This window comes from Trichosurus vulpecula, chromosome 4, assembly GCF_011100635.1.
Source record: "Trichosurus vulpecula isolate mTriVul1 chromosome 4, mTriVul1.pri, whole genome shotgun sequence".
Lineage (NCBI taxonomy): Eukaryota > Metazoa > Chordata > Mammalia > Diprotodontia > Phalangeridae > Trichosurus > Trichosurus vulpecula.
The window spans coordinates 29436498-29451728 of NC_050576.1; the positions used below are offsets into that span (position 1 = coordinate 29436498).

The 15231-nt window shown below is 43.5% G+C and overlaps 1 protein-coding gene across 2 annotated transcripts in view; it reads left to right on the forward strand.

Moving 5' to 3' along the window:
• FAF1 (Fas associated factor 1) overlaps positions 1-15231 on the forward strand; it is a 420864-nt gene that overhangs the window by 342961 nt on the left and 62672 nt on the right. For both annotated transcript variants that reach the window (XM_036754937.1, XM_036754938.1), the window contains exons 14-15: positions 1586-1722; positions 4453-4541. In XM_036754937.1, the coding sequence (XP_036610832.1) occupies positions 1586-1722; positions 4453-4541 (226 nt within the window). The remainder of the gene's footprint in view (positions 1-1585; positions 1723-4452; positions 4542-15231) is intronic.

The window sequence follows — 15231 nt, forward strand, 5'->3', positions numbered from 1 at the left end:
GGTCAATTTAATAAGCATTAATTACCTGCCTGCTGCATGCAGAGCATTGAGGAGATGCAAAGTTTAGATAATACCTACACCCTGCCTTCAGAGAGTTCCAAGTCTAAGTAGAGGAGTATGGCACATAGACAAATACCACATACTCAGATCCTTTAGAGAGGAGTGAACAGAGTCTTTGTGAGGGCCTGGAATAAAAGGCCATTAGGCCTCAGTGTCAGGAAAAACCAGGGTTCCAGTCCCCAACACATATTAACTGTATTACCCTGGGAAAGTCTCAGGCTTTCTGAACTTCAGTTTCTTCTCTTAAGTGAGAATAATGGTCCTTATACTGCTGGTCTCACAAAGTTTTTAATAGAAAAGCACATTATAAAACTTCAGTCACTACAAATGAGTAATAATTGTCATTACTGAATATACAGAGACCATGAAGGTGAGCTTCCATTGTGAAAGCTGACAATGGCAGTATCCCATGCTAGAGGTATTGCTAATGGCCACAGTGGTCATCCTCTCACCAGAGGGTGACTGTCACTATAGGCCCAAACTTCCAGAATGAGGAACAGATTCCCAGCAAGAAAGGTATTGGCTTTAAGAATTAAAGGGGCCAATTCTGCTGTGAATTTGGGTCTCCAATGAATCTGAGCACATGGCATTTTAATGCCGTTTGTCTTTCTAAATAGATTTACCATCTAGCTCATGTGATGACAGGACTTTGCTCATCAGCCAGAACATACATTTCAGAGCAGTTGTTACCTAAAATATTATCATAAGGCATAAGAAAACACACGATTTAAGTTGCCTTTCATGAACATAATTAAGAATTAATAAGCCGGTACCAGTGGCCAGCCCTCAGAATTTCCACTGTTTTGCCTTTTGTGACCCGTGTTATTAAAAGTCCATTATTTTTACAGACTTTATTAAATTGGATCTTATTAAAGCATTCTGTATTTGCATTTGGTCTTTCATAATTCATTATTATTATGACATTTACTTTTTACCATCAGATCTGAAAACATATCATAAGCTACCCTTTTCTCTTGAAAGAAATGCTAATTTCAAACAGTCCTCTAATGGAGGAGAGAAGCTTTATCAGTTTTTTCATTTATTCCCGATCGTGGTAAGAATACTAATGCTAGACTTCACTATGCTAATATCTCAGAGCTTTTTTTGGTCAAAAGCTTAGAATTATTGTTTTTATCCTAGTACTAAGTATGAAGCGAGAAGGCCACTGCTTCCAGAGAAAACACCCTTCAGGCACCGAATGCTCAAATTTGAAGAAGGTGGACATGTTAGCATGAGGTTTCTTGGCCAAAGCCTAGTGCTTAGAACAATAATAGACATTTGAAACCTTCCTCACTGTTCTGGGGCAAATAGAGGCCTAGTCACTGATGAGTGGGATGGACCCAGGTGATCCATGTCTCCGTCTTTTTCAGCACAGCCAGATTTGATCTGGGCTCACATTTTTAGCAGTTTGTCTCTCTGTCAGGCCACTGGCCTCACGCCCACATGTCTCCCATAGAATGGCACAGGTGACCCCAGTGCTGAGGAAGATCCCCATGTCACCTTCCCATTTCCTGTCTCCTGTTAGGTTTCTGACAATGTGCACGAGGCACTTTGGCAGCGTGGTGGCTCAGACCATTCGAACTCAGAAAACAGATCAGTTTCCACTTTTCCTCGTCATCATGGGAAAGCGTTCATCGAACGAAGTGTTGAATGTCATACAAGGTAAGGCCTGCACGCCCTCCTTCAGCACGGGGCCATGTGCCATTGGTGCTAGAGCCTGGCTGTTTGCCTTCTTTTTGCCTTCATGCTACACGTTCTTAACATCAAGGTATTCCGATAGGAGGTGGCATCATGGGACGCTGGAGAAAGTACAGGGTTTAAAATCAGAGGATCCAGGTGTAATTCTCAGCTCTGCAGCTACTTGTGTGTCCCTGGACAAGTCACTGGACCTCAGTTTCCCCCTCTGTAAAATTAGAAGCTCAAGCTAGATGATGAGAAAGGTCCTTTTCAGCTCCAAACTAGAGTTTTATGGAAGGAGTCTTCAGAAAGGCCAGCGGCAGTCCCTGGTGCAAACACAGCTAATATAGTTGTTAAATGTCAGGGGTAGGACATCTCTATTTTGACTGGTCATGGCCACTGAGGTCTTGCTTCAAGACTCAACTCAAGCACCACTTTCTACCTGAAGTCTTTCTTGGTGCCCCAAGATGCCGATTCCCTTCATCCCTAAATTAACTTGTATTATTAGAGAGAAGACAAAATCCTATGGGGCTTAGTATGTATGATGAGCCAGCAAAAGAGACTTAAGCAGAGCAGCCAGACAGGTAGGATGACGACTCAGGTGGAGCAGTGACAAAGAGAGGAGAGGGTGACTAACAATGGCATTGGCTGCAGAGAGGATCTCCTAGCAGGCACCAGGCCTGGGCTGTGTGCTGAGCAGAGAAGGGTAGAAGCAGACCCAATGCCTGCCCTCGGTGAGTTGGCAATCTGGAGAAAAGCATTGGATCGAAAATCAGTGGATCTGGGTTTCTGTCAGCTCTGATGCTATCTGTTCTATAAGTTGTAAGAAGACTTGAAAGGTAGGAAAGGGCCAGGTTGCAAAGAGCTTTATATGAAAAACAGAGGAGCTTGTATTTACTCCTGGAGCTAATAGTAGTAGGGGGGCAACATAGTAGTAGAGGAATGGCATAGTCAGATGTATGCTTTAGAAAAATCTCTTTTGATGGCTGAGCAGAACATGAATTGGAGTGGAGAGAAGTGAGGCAGGCTAAATCAGTCTAGTCAAGAGGTGGCGAGGTCTGAACTTGACTAATGGCTACGCGAGCGAAGAGAAGGGAATGGAGCCGAGATAGGAAAGGGGAAATGACAAGATCTGGCAGTAGATTTGATGTGTGGGGTGAGTGAGAATGAGGAGTGAGAGAAGTCACCAAGATTATGGGCTTGGCTAACTGGGAGGATGATGGCAGCCTCCACAGTGAGAGACACGTTTGGAAGAGGGGACAGGATGGGCAGAGGGATCATTAGTTCTGTTGTGGAAATGTTGCACTGGAAAGCATCTTGCAGACCTTTTCAAAATCGAATACAGTTTTGTAAAACTCTATGACTTTAACAATTTTTATTATTGTTTTTCACTGAAGTACCTGGGACCTAATTCCAGCTCTACTAGAGGTATAGCTTGGAACAAGTTACCAGCCTTGATTTCTTGGGCTAGACACCCTCAGCTCTGATCGGATCTTGTGGCTTTCTGGGCTTGGGACAGATCTCAGACCATGACTTCATTGAAGGAGCTTGAATGGTGCAGTAGCTGACAAACCCCAGTCTTTATCAGAAGAGCTCACTACACTTCCTAGCCATTTATGCAGCCGCGCTTTGAGACACTGAATTATTCCCATTGTCCATAACTGAAAGAAGCCACAAAGTTTTTTCTTTATTTTTGCTTTTTTTTTTTAATCATCCCTTTGCAGGCTGTTGCTGCTTGAGCAGGATTTGTGACGTGGAGCTCTCACTGGGTTTGGACCCTGGCGAATTGGGCTCCACCACTGACTTTGCTTCTTTGTGGCACCATTTTCTCCTCTGTAAAGGAGGTGGACAGACAGGATTGCCAGGTAGAGAGAGTGCTGGACTTGGAGACAGGACAGCCTGGGTTCCGATCTCCCCTTTCACACTCTCTTTGGACAACAGTGACCTAGGTCCTTGGTGGAGGCCTCTTAGAGACCATCGGGCCCAGTCTCCTCAATTTACAGAGGAGGAAGCTAAGGCCGAGAGAATGGAGGGGATCTGACCATGTTCACGCAGCCAGTCAGTGTCACAGGAAAGCTCTAATCTAGATCTTCCTGACTTCAAATCCAACCTTTCGTCCATTCCACCAAACGACTAGATGTTTGGGGTAGATTGCAGTGTGCATCAGTGGACAGAGTTGTCCGACCAACAAAATGGTAGATCCTTGAAGTGATCTTGTCAAATGAGGAGGTTGGGTTGGCTGATGCCTAAGCAAGATCCCTTCCCCCTCTTTCAGGTTCTGAGACTGACCCCCCTTCCTCGCCCCATATTCTATAGTCATAGGAATAGTCATAGAAACAAAAGCATGTCCAAAATAATGGTAGTGTGTTCATTAGCTTCTTTAAGTAACTAACTGCCTTGACAGCTTGGGGAAAACCAGTTTTCATCTTTAATTCTCAAATATCTGTTACAGAACTTTAATGGGCACAATATTGCTGCCCATCACATACAAATTCTTGAATTTCAGCTGCCGATGTTGCCCATCACCACTTTCTAGTTGAACATGTCAAACTTCTCGATGAAAAGACAAATTAAAATATTTTAATGAGATATTAAGCATTCTAATCTGTAATTTTTCCCCACACTAGTTATTCCTTCCTGATTAATTCAAGAATTGCTTTCCATTTTTTAATAACTTTAATAATGTGAAGTTCGGCAATCTTCTGGTGTTGCTAGGTAACACAACAGTGGACGAGCTCATGATGAGGTTGATGGCTGCAGTGGAGATCTTCATGGCACAACAGCAGGAAGACATAAAGGATGAGGTAAGGTCAAAGGTCACACCAGGCCTCAGTGTGGTGGACAGATGGTGATGGTGGGTGCCCACATCAGCCGTACTCTCCTATGTCAGTACTGGCAGAGAGTGAGGTTTTTAATAGAGCTTCTCTGTTTAGCTAGTTGTGGAGAGAGTGACCCTGAGAGCTTGCTCATCAAGATTACACCAAGCAGTTAGATTTTCAGCACACTGCTGATTTTCATCATGTGTTTGTTTCCCATTTCCCTTTGCAGAAATAGGTATGTCGTGATCAGCATGTTTTACATCTGAACACGTTTGAAACTCTCTAAAATGCCTGGGTATAGGCGCTTGATAAGGGTTTGTGGAATGAATCAGTAGATCTCCTGAATTCTAAAACCATCTGTCTCACAGCAATGTTCAAATGTTTTTAATAACACAGAGTATCCTGGAGGGACAGGATTGAAAAATTACTCTATTTAGAGCATTTTTGTTATCAAGGTTATTATTTACAATATTTATAGCATCTCATATTAGTGACTTACAAAAAGGACATTCATATGCATCATCACACAGACACATCAGACATTGAGAAGCACCAAGAATTGAGGTGGTAGAACTCCCAGTTTACAGATCAAGAATCTCAGGCTTATAAAGGTTTACTCAACCATAGTTACACAACAAATGAATAATGGAGCCAGGCCTGGAACCAGGTGTCCTGACTACCAGCCCAGTGATCTCCCCACCTCACGGTGCTGCCTCGTTAGAGTTCATGACTGGGTGTGTTACTAACATTTTATAGAAAGTCATAAGAAATTGTGACATTACCTTCAAAATTGCCTTGGAAATGGGAAGGTCAAATATTAAGTCTGGAGAAGAAAATATTTAGAGGGAGCATGATCCCTGGCTTCAAATCCCTCCTGGCATGTCGTGGGGAAAAGGAATTTACCTCATGCTTCTTGGCCCCAGGGGTAGAACCAGGAAGTTACAAGGAGGCAGATTCCTGTTCACACCAGAGTCATCCCACAGTTGAATGAATTACCATGGAAGGAGGAGACTTCCCATTGTCAGGAATATATAAAACACATTTTTCCCAGTATTCCCAGCTTCTTACTCCAGGGAAGTGATCTGCTGATGTTTGATGACTTTCTGATGGACAGATTTGGATATGGTGACCTCGAAGGTCCTTTCCAGCTCTGAAGCTCTATAAGCCTAACACTAGAGAGCCCTGAAAAAATGTGTAGTGGATGACAGGGCCCCAAGCAGGAAGCGGGCAAGGAGGGAAATGAGACCCATTGTTTGATTGGTAGAGGGAATTCCCAGGGGAGAAACTTCTCTGCCAGTGTAGGTCTTCCCCCACTCAGCAATCTTAGTTATCTACACTCCAGAAAAGTTTGATGACCTTAGCAGGGTCACACAGTCAAGATGTGGTAGTGGTCTTCCTGGCTTTGAGGCACAACCTCTCAGGATGTTGGTTTGTTGGTTGTTGTCCTTCGTTCTCAAAGAGGATCAAAATGACATCACTATGCTTGAGTCAAGATTCAGTGTGTCCGACTGTGGCTGATCAGGCCAGTACGAGCTTGGCATGCTCTACTACAGGTTGGGCACAAATAGTCCGTGTGAACATTTGAGGTGGATTCTCTAAATTTGCACATCCTGCATTTCCTTTGAGCTGCTTCAGTTTTGCTTTGCTCATAGAGCACCGCACCTTCCCCGATGCGGGCACATCATGCTGAGCGGAGACACTGGCACAGGACCGCTCAGCATGACGTGCCCACGTGTCACCCAATCAATTCCAAAGTTCTTGAGAGAGACCTTGAGAGTGTCCTCGTGTCACTTCTGACCACCATGTGAATGCTTGCTCTATGTGAGTTCTCCATAAAATAGTCTTTTTGGCAAGCATACATCTTACATTCAAGCAACGTGGCCAGCCCATCAGAGTTGTACTCTCTGAAGCAGAGTTTGAATGCTTGACAGTTTAGTTCGAGTAAGGACCTCAGTGGCTGGTACCTGCCAGGTGATCTTCAGAATCTTTCTAAGACAATTCAAATGGAAGTGATTAAGTTTCCTGGGATGGCGCTGGTAGACTGGTTCACAGGCATCCAACAATGAGGTCAGCACCACAGCTCCGTAGACCTTCAGTTTGGTAATCAGTCTAATACCTCTTGTCTCCCTAATTTCCTTTGGAGCCTCCCAAACACTGAGCTAGCTTTGGCAGTGTGTGCGTCAACCTCATTATCAATGTGCACATCCCTGGAAAGTACACTACCAAGGTAAGTGAACTCATCCACAGCATTCAAAACTTCTCCATTTGCTGTAACTGGTGGTTCCACGTATGATGGTGTGGTGGTGGCGATTGGAGCACCTGTGTTTTCTTGATGTTGATTGTTAGGCCAAAATTAGCACAAGCAGCAGAGAATTGAGCCATACTTTGTTGCATCTTAGCTTCAGAGGCTGCACTGAGTGCACAATCATCTGCAAACAGAAAATCATGCACCAACACTCCCTGCACTTTGGTCATGGCTTGTAGCCTTTTCAAGTTGAAGAATTTATCATCAGTGCAGTAGCTGACCTTGATGCCGTGTTCACCCTCAAATGGAAGCATTTGACAACATGGCTGAAAATATCATGATGAAAGCATGGGAGCCAGCACATAGCCTTGTTTCACTCCATGGGTGACCAGGAAGTCACAAAAGCATTATCTAGAACCCAGGCAAGCATGCTGTCATGAAATTGATGGTATGCTGAAGAACTTCTCTGGGCAACCAAATTTTGACAACTTTCCACAAGTCCTCACGACTCACAGTATCAAAGGCCTTGGTCAGATCTACAAACATTGTATACAGACCTTTGTTCTGCTCCTGGCATTTCTTCTGGAGTTGTCAGGCAGCAAACGCCATGTGGACTGTTCCTTGGCCCTTTCTGAAGCCACACTGGCTCTCAGGCAGATGACCATCTTCCAGGTGAAGGATCAACCTACTAAGGGCACTCTGGCAAGAATCTTGCCAGCAATGACTAAGAGAGAGACCCTCCTGTGATTGTCACAGGACAATCTATTTCCTTTACCTTTATAGAGATGGACGGTGGAGGCATCCTTGAACTCTCAGGATGTAGGAAGCATTCAATAAATAATTTTGTGATTCTTGATGAATCCAGTTGAATGTAGATTATTCCCTACACCACACAGCCTCTCAGGATATAGGAAGTGTTCAATAAATGATTTTGTGGTTCTTGATAAATCCAGTTGAATGTGGATTATGGCAGTTTATGGAAAGAAGGAAGGGAGGGAGAAAGGAAGGAAACAAGAATTTATTAAGCATCTGCTATGTACCAGACACTGTACTAAGTGCTTTACAAATACAATCTCATTTGAACCTCTCAGCAGGTGAGGAGGGTAGGTGGTGCTGTTATGATCTGCATCTAACAAATGAAGAAACTGAGGCTGGTTTGCCTAAGAAAGTGTCTGAGTCCATATTTGAACCCAGATTTTCCTAACCCTGAACACAGTACTCAATCTGTTGTGCCACCAGCTGCCTAAGAACATCAAATGGAAAAATAATAATACCACTACACTTGTGTGGCACTTGTAGCCCTTCTGTGCAAAGCACTTTCCTGCTGGCACCACCGTGAGGTCAGGAGTGCCAGCGTTATGATCTTCATTTGGCTGCAGAGGAACGTGAGTCCGACGAGGTCAATTGTACCTCCTGGCCAGAAGTCTGAGTGAATGAGTTCCAGATGGACGATGCCAGGAGCTGAGGAGAGGCTCTGCAGACAGCATGGGCTTCCTCTCTGTAAAGTTATTTAAGTTCACAATAAACAAGTCATCATTTCAATCATGCAGTGATGAAGGCAGTCAGGCACATAGTAGAAAGATGTTTATCTGTTACTCTGTCAACTGACAGTGACATTTTAAAGTAATGAAGCACTGTTCTTAGTTAGGAATTTGTAATAATAGGTGTGTTGCCTTCCCAGATTACCTTTATCCTGGTCTAGAGACATTGATTGACAGTAATGCACAAAGCTCGCTTCTCAGCCACTTCGATTGGGTGTCTCGTTAGCGCCAGATTTACTGATTATGTTGTATGAGAATATGAATGCACTTTATTTGCATGGGGATTTCCCAGTTCACTCTTTCTTCGTAATTTGTGTTCCCCAGAACTCATCGGTAAAGAAATTGACTCTAATTCCTTTAATGCTGAGCACAAATTTTAATATGAGGGTTATGGGAAAAATCCAAGGCCCAATATAATTGAATTTTTGATTGCGTTTTGGCTTCAAGATGTTAGGATTTCTGTTTGCTTTGAAAGTGTCTTCTGGAAAGTTATTGTTCAGGTCACAAGTAAAAGACCTAAAGGAGGCTCTTAAGTTTGGAGAACTGTTTTGTATATTAGTCAGTAAACATTTATTAAGCACCTACGTATGTGTCAGACACTGTGCTGAGCAAGAATACTCTCTAGTTCTTAAAGCTCAAGTATCAGCTGAATATAAAACAAGAAAGAAAGACTTCTATTGGCAATTGCGAATTTCTTTAGATCGTTTTTTAAAAGCAAATCCTAATAAGCTTGTGACTCAGTTATGATCAGGAAAGGAAGACCGCTTGGGTGCCCAGTTTCTTTAAAACTAACTTAATCCGGAGCATCATGTCGAGACCAGTGCCCCCGTGTGCTTAGCAGTGCAGGTCCCTCTCTGCGAGAAGGACGCATGCGAGGGTCTGACTCCTGGGCCTCCACCCAAAGGCTTTTTCAGGGTGTTTGGTAGGAGAGTGATGGGGCTGAGGAGAAAGAGCCCTGGCTGGGGTCAAAGATCACTTTCTGGGGCCACCCTGGAGGACTCCAGGAATTCCCACCAGCTCTTGAAGGCTATCTTCTTCTGCTGTTATTTTGACCTCTTCCATTTCAGTGGGCTCACGTAGAAGTGGTCCTGGGACAAGCGGCTATCCTATTTTTTTAAATTTGAATATTCTATAGACTGTTGTGCTGGTGGATAAAATAATTGCTTTTGCTAGTTGAATCAGAGTAGTTATTTACAATGCCTTCTCCTGAATTATAATGTGAGCTCCTAGAGGGCAGGGACATTCAGGTTTTTTGTTTGGGTTTGGTTTTTTCCCTTCTTGGCCTTTCTTTTCATCCTCACAGCCTTTAGTGCAGTGGCTGGCACATAGTAAGTGCTTAGTAAATGCTTATTGATTGTAGACTTGCTGGATGGGTCCTCAATGTAATTCAGTAACAGGACAACAGCAGTTATGTTCACCTTATTGTGCTCTCACATGACTTCGATCTCTTCTCTTAGGTTTATTGTTGTTGTTATCATTAGGATAATAATTCATATTTATGTATTGCATGTTGTGCAGTGCCACTGAACACTATTCAGCAATCTTTGATAATAAACATCAGGATTGACATACAAGAAGGAGGTATATGTCTACCCAGTATATGGTCACCATTGTGATAGAGAAGGTCCAGCATAAAGTCTGAGTGGAGGAAGGATTCTGTGTGGATGCTGTTGTTTTCTAGAGACTCCTTTTTATAGATGACGTTGCACTGATTGCATCCAGCCAAGAGACATCACAGGGCTTCCTGGAAGAGAACCATGATCACCCAGAGGAGTTTGGCCTCTCCAAACACACCAAAAAGACCAGATGGTCAAAGAAATCAGCATGCATCTAGATGGATACTCTGTAGAGCTTGTTCAAGTCTGTGTCCAGGTGGATAGTGAGCAAGGCCAAGAGTTGGGAAGGAAGAAGAGTAGATTGGACTGCTTTCAGGGAAATTGCAAAGCATTGTTACTGACTTCAAGTGTCTCATCACTACATTGGTCTATCTTTTCAATACAGATGCTTTACTAATGTATGGCAGTAAGACCTGGAACATCACCGATTCCTTAAAGATAAGCTTCACACAGAGGGCAATAGAAAGGTGATGTGAGCAAACTGCAACACATCATCCATGCTGAAGACAGAAGTCAAGGATGTCATTGGGAAATTGTAGGACAAGGAAGATGGTGTGGTCATGTGGTAAAGGCAAGGGACAATGGGTACCTTTGTGATGTTGAAAGCAGGCAAGGAAGGCCTTCAGCATATTGGTAGACCCCACGTGGAAGCTTTTGGGGGAGGATATGGAGGAGAGTCCTAGAGGATGAACAAGCACTTGTAGACTGAGCAGCATTGTTGGAAGGAGCTCCCAATCTCTGGTGTCATAAACCCCTTTGAACATTTGATTATTATGGCATACAAAACATTTTCTCTCTAACAGCTTTATAAGATAATAAAACAGATATTATCATCTCTGTTTTACAAACAGGGCAACTGGGGCTGAGAAGTCAAGTAATTTATCCATGGTCAAACAACTACTTCACTGTCAGAGACAATATTCAAACCCAAGTCCCCTGACTTCAAGCCACTACAGTATATTGCCATTCATTCAGCACAAGTCTGCAGTGTTTGCCATATGGGAGGGCCCTGTGTGCAGTGCTGTGGGAGGTGCGGGAGGTGCTGTGCAGACAAAATTATTCAGCCGAGCTGCTCCTGATGAAACCAAGTCCCTTGGTCCAGATGAGCTAAATCCTCTGGTCTTGAAAGAACTGGCCCATGTGTTTGCTGAGCCACCATAAGCAATATTTGAAAGGTTGTCAGAAACAGGAAAGTAGTACCACAGCATTGGAGAAGGACATGGACCCAGTTTTCACAAAAGAGAAGAGAACAGAGTCTATAGTCCATAGGCTGGTGATGTTGACTTCAGTTCCTAGTAACATTCTAGAATGGATCATTAAGACACACATTTACTAAACATCCAGAAAGGGAAGAGTCATTACCAAGAGCTGTCATGGCTTCCTCAACAACTGTCATGCCAGACTCACTTCATTTCCTTTGGTAATAAGATGAGTACTAGACTGTAGAGAAGGGGAAGCTGGAAGAGGTCGTCTGCTAGATTAAAGTATCTTATGCCGTTCTTGTGGAGAGGAATAGTTAAATAGTAAGACAGTCATAGGGACCCAGAACATATTGGATCCCCAGACTCTTCACCAAAATGTTTGCTAACAGTTCAGTATCTCCATGGCAGGAGGGTGGTTCACTTGGTACCAGGCCTGGGCCCCAGTTTGTTTAATGCTTTATATCGATGGCTTAGAGAAAGGCCTAGATAGCATGTTCATCCCATTTGCCGGTGATTCCTCCCCTCCTGCTGTTTTGTCTATTCCTAGAGGGTAGAACTAAGAGCAAAGGATGAGAGTCATAAGAAGGCAGATTTAGGCCTCATGTAGGAAAACTTTCCAGCCAGGCTTAGCCTAAGTTGAATGGGCTGGCTCCAGTGGGAATCATCCTCAGCACCACCACAGCTCACATTTATGTGATTCTTTCAGGTTTACACATCTCAGTGCTTACCACAGTACCTGGCACACTATAGGAGCTTAATAAATGCCGGTTGACTGACTGACTCTTTTCCCTGTAACAGCCCTGGGAGATATAGAAGAAGGAATTATCTCCATTTTGCAGATGAGGAAACTGAAACTCAGAAAACTTAATGGACTTGCCGAGGTTTGCAAGCTAAGAAGTGTCAGAACCACGAATCAAAACCATGTTTCCTGACTAGAGGTCTTCTCAAGCAGTCTCAGGGACTACTTTCTGGGGATGGTTGTAGAAGAAATGCAAAGATAAAGTTAACGGGGGACAGAAGGAAGACAGAATAGATCCACGTCTATTTTGCTTCTGCGCTCTTTGCCAAGGAGAATAAATGACCTTTAGATCAAAAAGTGCAAAAAGGGGTCCCCCCAGATAGGTAAGGAGATATTAGAGTGGCACCTAGCTGCCTTTGGTGAGTCACTGCTGGGGACTGAATAGCATTCTAGGATACTGAGACAACTAACTGGTGGATGCAATTGCTTGAGCCTTAGTCAATGATCTTTAAAAGACCGTGGAGAATACAGGAAATAGAGCAATGCCTTCAAAATATAAAACACCCAAGCTATCAGAAGGACCTGTCCATCAGATAAAGATCTCAAATAACCCAATCTCAGAAAACAAAATTAATCTAGTTCTAAAAGAACTATGGGGGCAGCAGGGGAAGGGGACAGGGGCGGGGGGGAGGAAATGACTCCTGGTCCTGGTGAATTCACAAGAGAATTCTGTTAAACTTTTTAAGGTTAGTACCCATACGTCACACAGATTATTCTCAAAAATTGAGAAAATAAACACCCAGAATCGTCTTATGAGAGAAATATAGTCCTAATGCCTGAACCAGATAAAGATAAAACATAGGAAGAAAACTGTAGACCAGTATCGTTCATAATCGACTAATGAACATCAACTCAAAAATTTTCGATAAAAGGCTGTCAAACTAACTGCAACTCTTTACCCAAGAAATCATTCTTTATGATCAAGTGGGACTTATGCAAGGGATACAAGGAAGGTTCAACATTAGGAAAGTAATCAACATAATTAGTCATATTAAAAACCCAAACTTCTAAAACCACATGATCATAAAAGACCATGGAGAAAGGGAGAGAGACTGCAGCAGTGGAGGACATGGCCCAGCTCTAAAAAGGCAAGAACATGAAGTCTATAAACTGTTGGCCAGTGAGCTTGATTTTGACTCCTGAAAAATTCTTACACATATTAAAAGAATAGTGTCAAAAGTAATTATGATCCTGAAGAGCCAGTCTGGCTTCAGCAAGAACAGGTCATGCTAGGTCAACCTTCTTTACTTTTTTTGACAAATTTACTGATCTGGTCAAGCACAGGAATATTATAGTTTACCTAGATTTTATGGAAGCATCTGTCATGCTGCGTTATACAAAAGATATATACAGGTGAGAGGCTAGTACAGCTAAGGAGATTCCTAACTCAATGAATGGTCAGACCCAAAGTGTCTGAAGGAGAGAAGTTTCTGTGTTCCATTAGCAGGACTGCCTCCCCTCATCTTACCTGTGCTTAGTTTCATTTAGTTTAGATTAACATTGTTATCAGTGATTGGAGAAGTAAGACCTGAGTGACTGAGAAGCCCTGGAGGCAGGAAGATCTGGGCTTCCACCTCTGACACTCCTGTCCAGTGGCTTCACCCCCTCAAGGCTTCAGGTCACTAAGACTCTGTATTGCAGAGCTGGGGCCTGTCTGCCTCAGAGGAGGGAGCTTCCAGGAGTCTCCTATGTTAATGCAATCACAGGTCCTGATCCTCTCCCTACACCTTGGATACATGGTGAGATAGCATCTTAGTCAGATCAGCAAATGGCTTAAAACTGGGATAGATAGCCGCCACACTCAATCATTGAACTTCGTAAAAGCATTTATGAAGTACTGGCTGTATACAAGGCACTCTGTTAAACTCTGAGGATTCAAGCAGGAAGGCAAGTCAGTCCCTGCTCTCACATAGCTTCCATTCTATGAAAGCTCCTGTTGTCATCACCTATTAAGGAGAAAACACATACAAGTCCATAAGGTAGAGCAGCAAAGCACTTGGTAATGCTTCTTACCTTTTTTAATGTCTTTGCCATTTCTAAAACAGTATCCATTTCTGATGTCTAACTGTTTGGCAGCACCGAGGACTTTGGCAGAGACAACTTCCCTATGAAGGTGGTAGATGACAAAGTCTCAATCCAGATTTATTTTGAAAGGCTAGAATGTTGCATCAAATCTAAGATTAAATTAAGGAGATGAATGTAAAGTCTTATACTTGGGTTCTAAAGATCAATTTCTCATGTATAAGATTGGGAGTGGGGGTGGCTGCAGAGCAACTCCTCCAAGAGATCTAGGGATTTTGCTGGGCTGCAATAAACTCAGTATGAGTCAGTGGTGTGATTCAGCAGCTAAACCAAACTAATGCAATCTTAGGCTGCATGAAGGCAGGCATCATGTTGAGAATTAGGGGGGTGATAGTAACTACTTACTGTGTGCCAGACACTGTGCTATATTCAGGAGGTACAAAATTGAAATAATCTCTTCCCCAGGAGCTTTGATTCTGTTAATGGAGATGGCACATACCCATATAAGTATATAGAGAGCCACTGAACTCTGCCAGATTAAGCCTCGGGTATTGTAGTGGGTACCAAATTTTATGCAGAATATCAGTGACTGTCCCAGGGAGGTTGACCAGGATGAGGAAGGGCCTCAAAAGGATGGGTCAAAGGAACTGGGCATGTTCAGTCTAGAAAAGGGAAGACACGGGGGAAATAACAGCCCTTCAAGTACTTGAATACAGCCAGCAAGAGAATCGGGGATTGGACTTCCCAAGAGGCAAGACCTTGGGGCAATGGGCAAAAGCTGCAGAAATTCAGATTTGTGCTCAGTGTGGTGGATGACTGCCTAGTAATTCAACTGGTCCCAAAGTGGCATGGCTTACCTGGGAAGGCAGCATGCTCTGCCTCACTGGCAGCCTTCCAGCAAATGTAACTTGTTTTAATTCAGATTTTGTCTTCAGCTATAGCAGTCACCAAGTGGCCTCTCAGGCCCCATCCAAGATTGTAAGGGTGGGGACATCTTCCTCTGAGTTATGATCTCTTGGGGACTTCCTTCTGTAAATAGGAAATCTCATCAAAACTCAAGAAACATGGTCTCCACTCACTTGCCTATGTTGCTTTGCTCTTGCTGTCCCTTATGGCTAAAGCATCCTTCCCCACCTCATCACCTAGTGAATTTAGACCAATAAATGTTACTCAACAAGCTCAAAAGCCAGCTGTTCCCATCAGGGACCTTCCCTTGCCCTCCCCCATCACTAATGGCGTTCCTTCCTGGA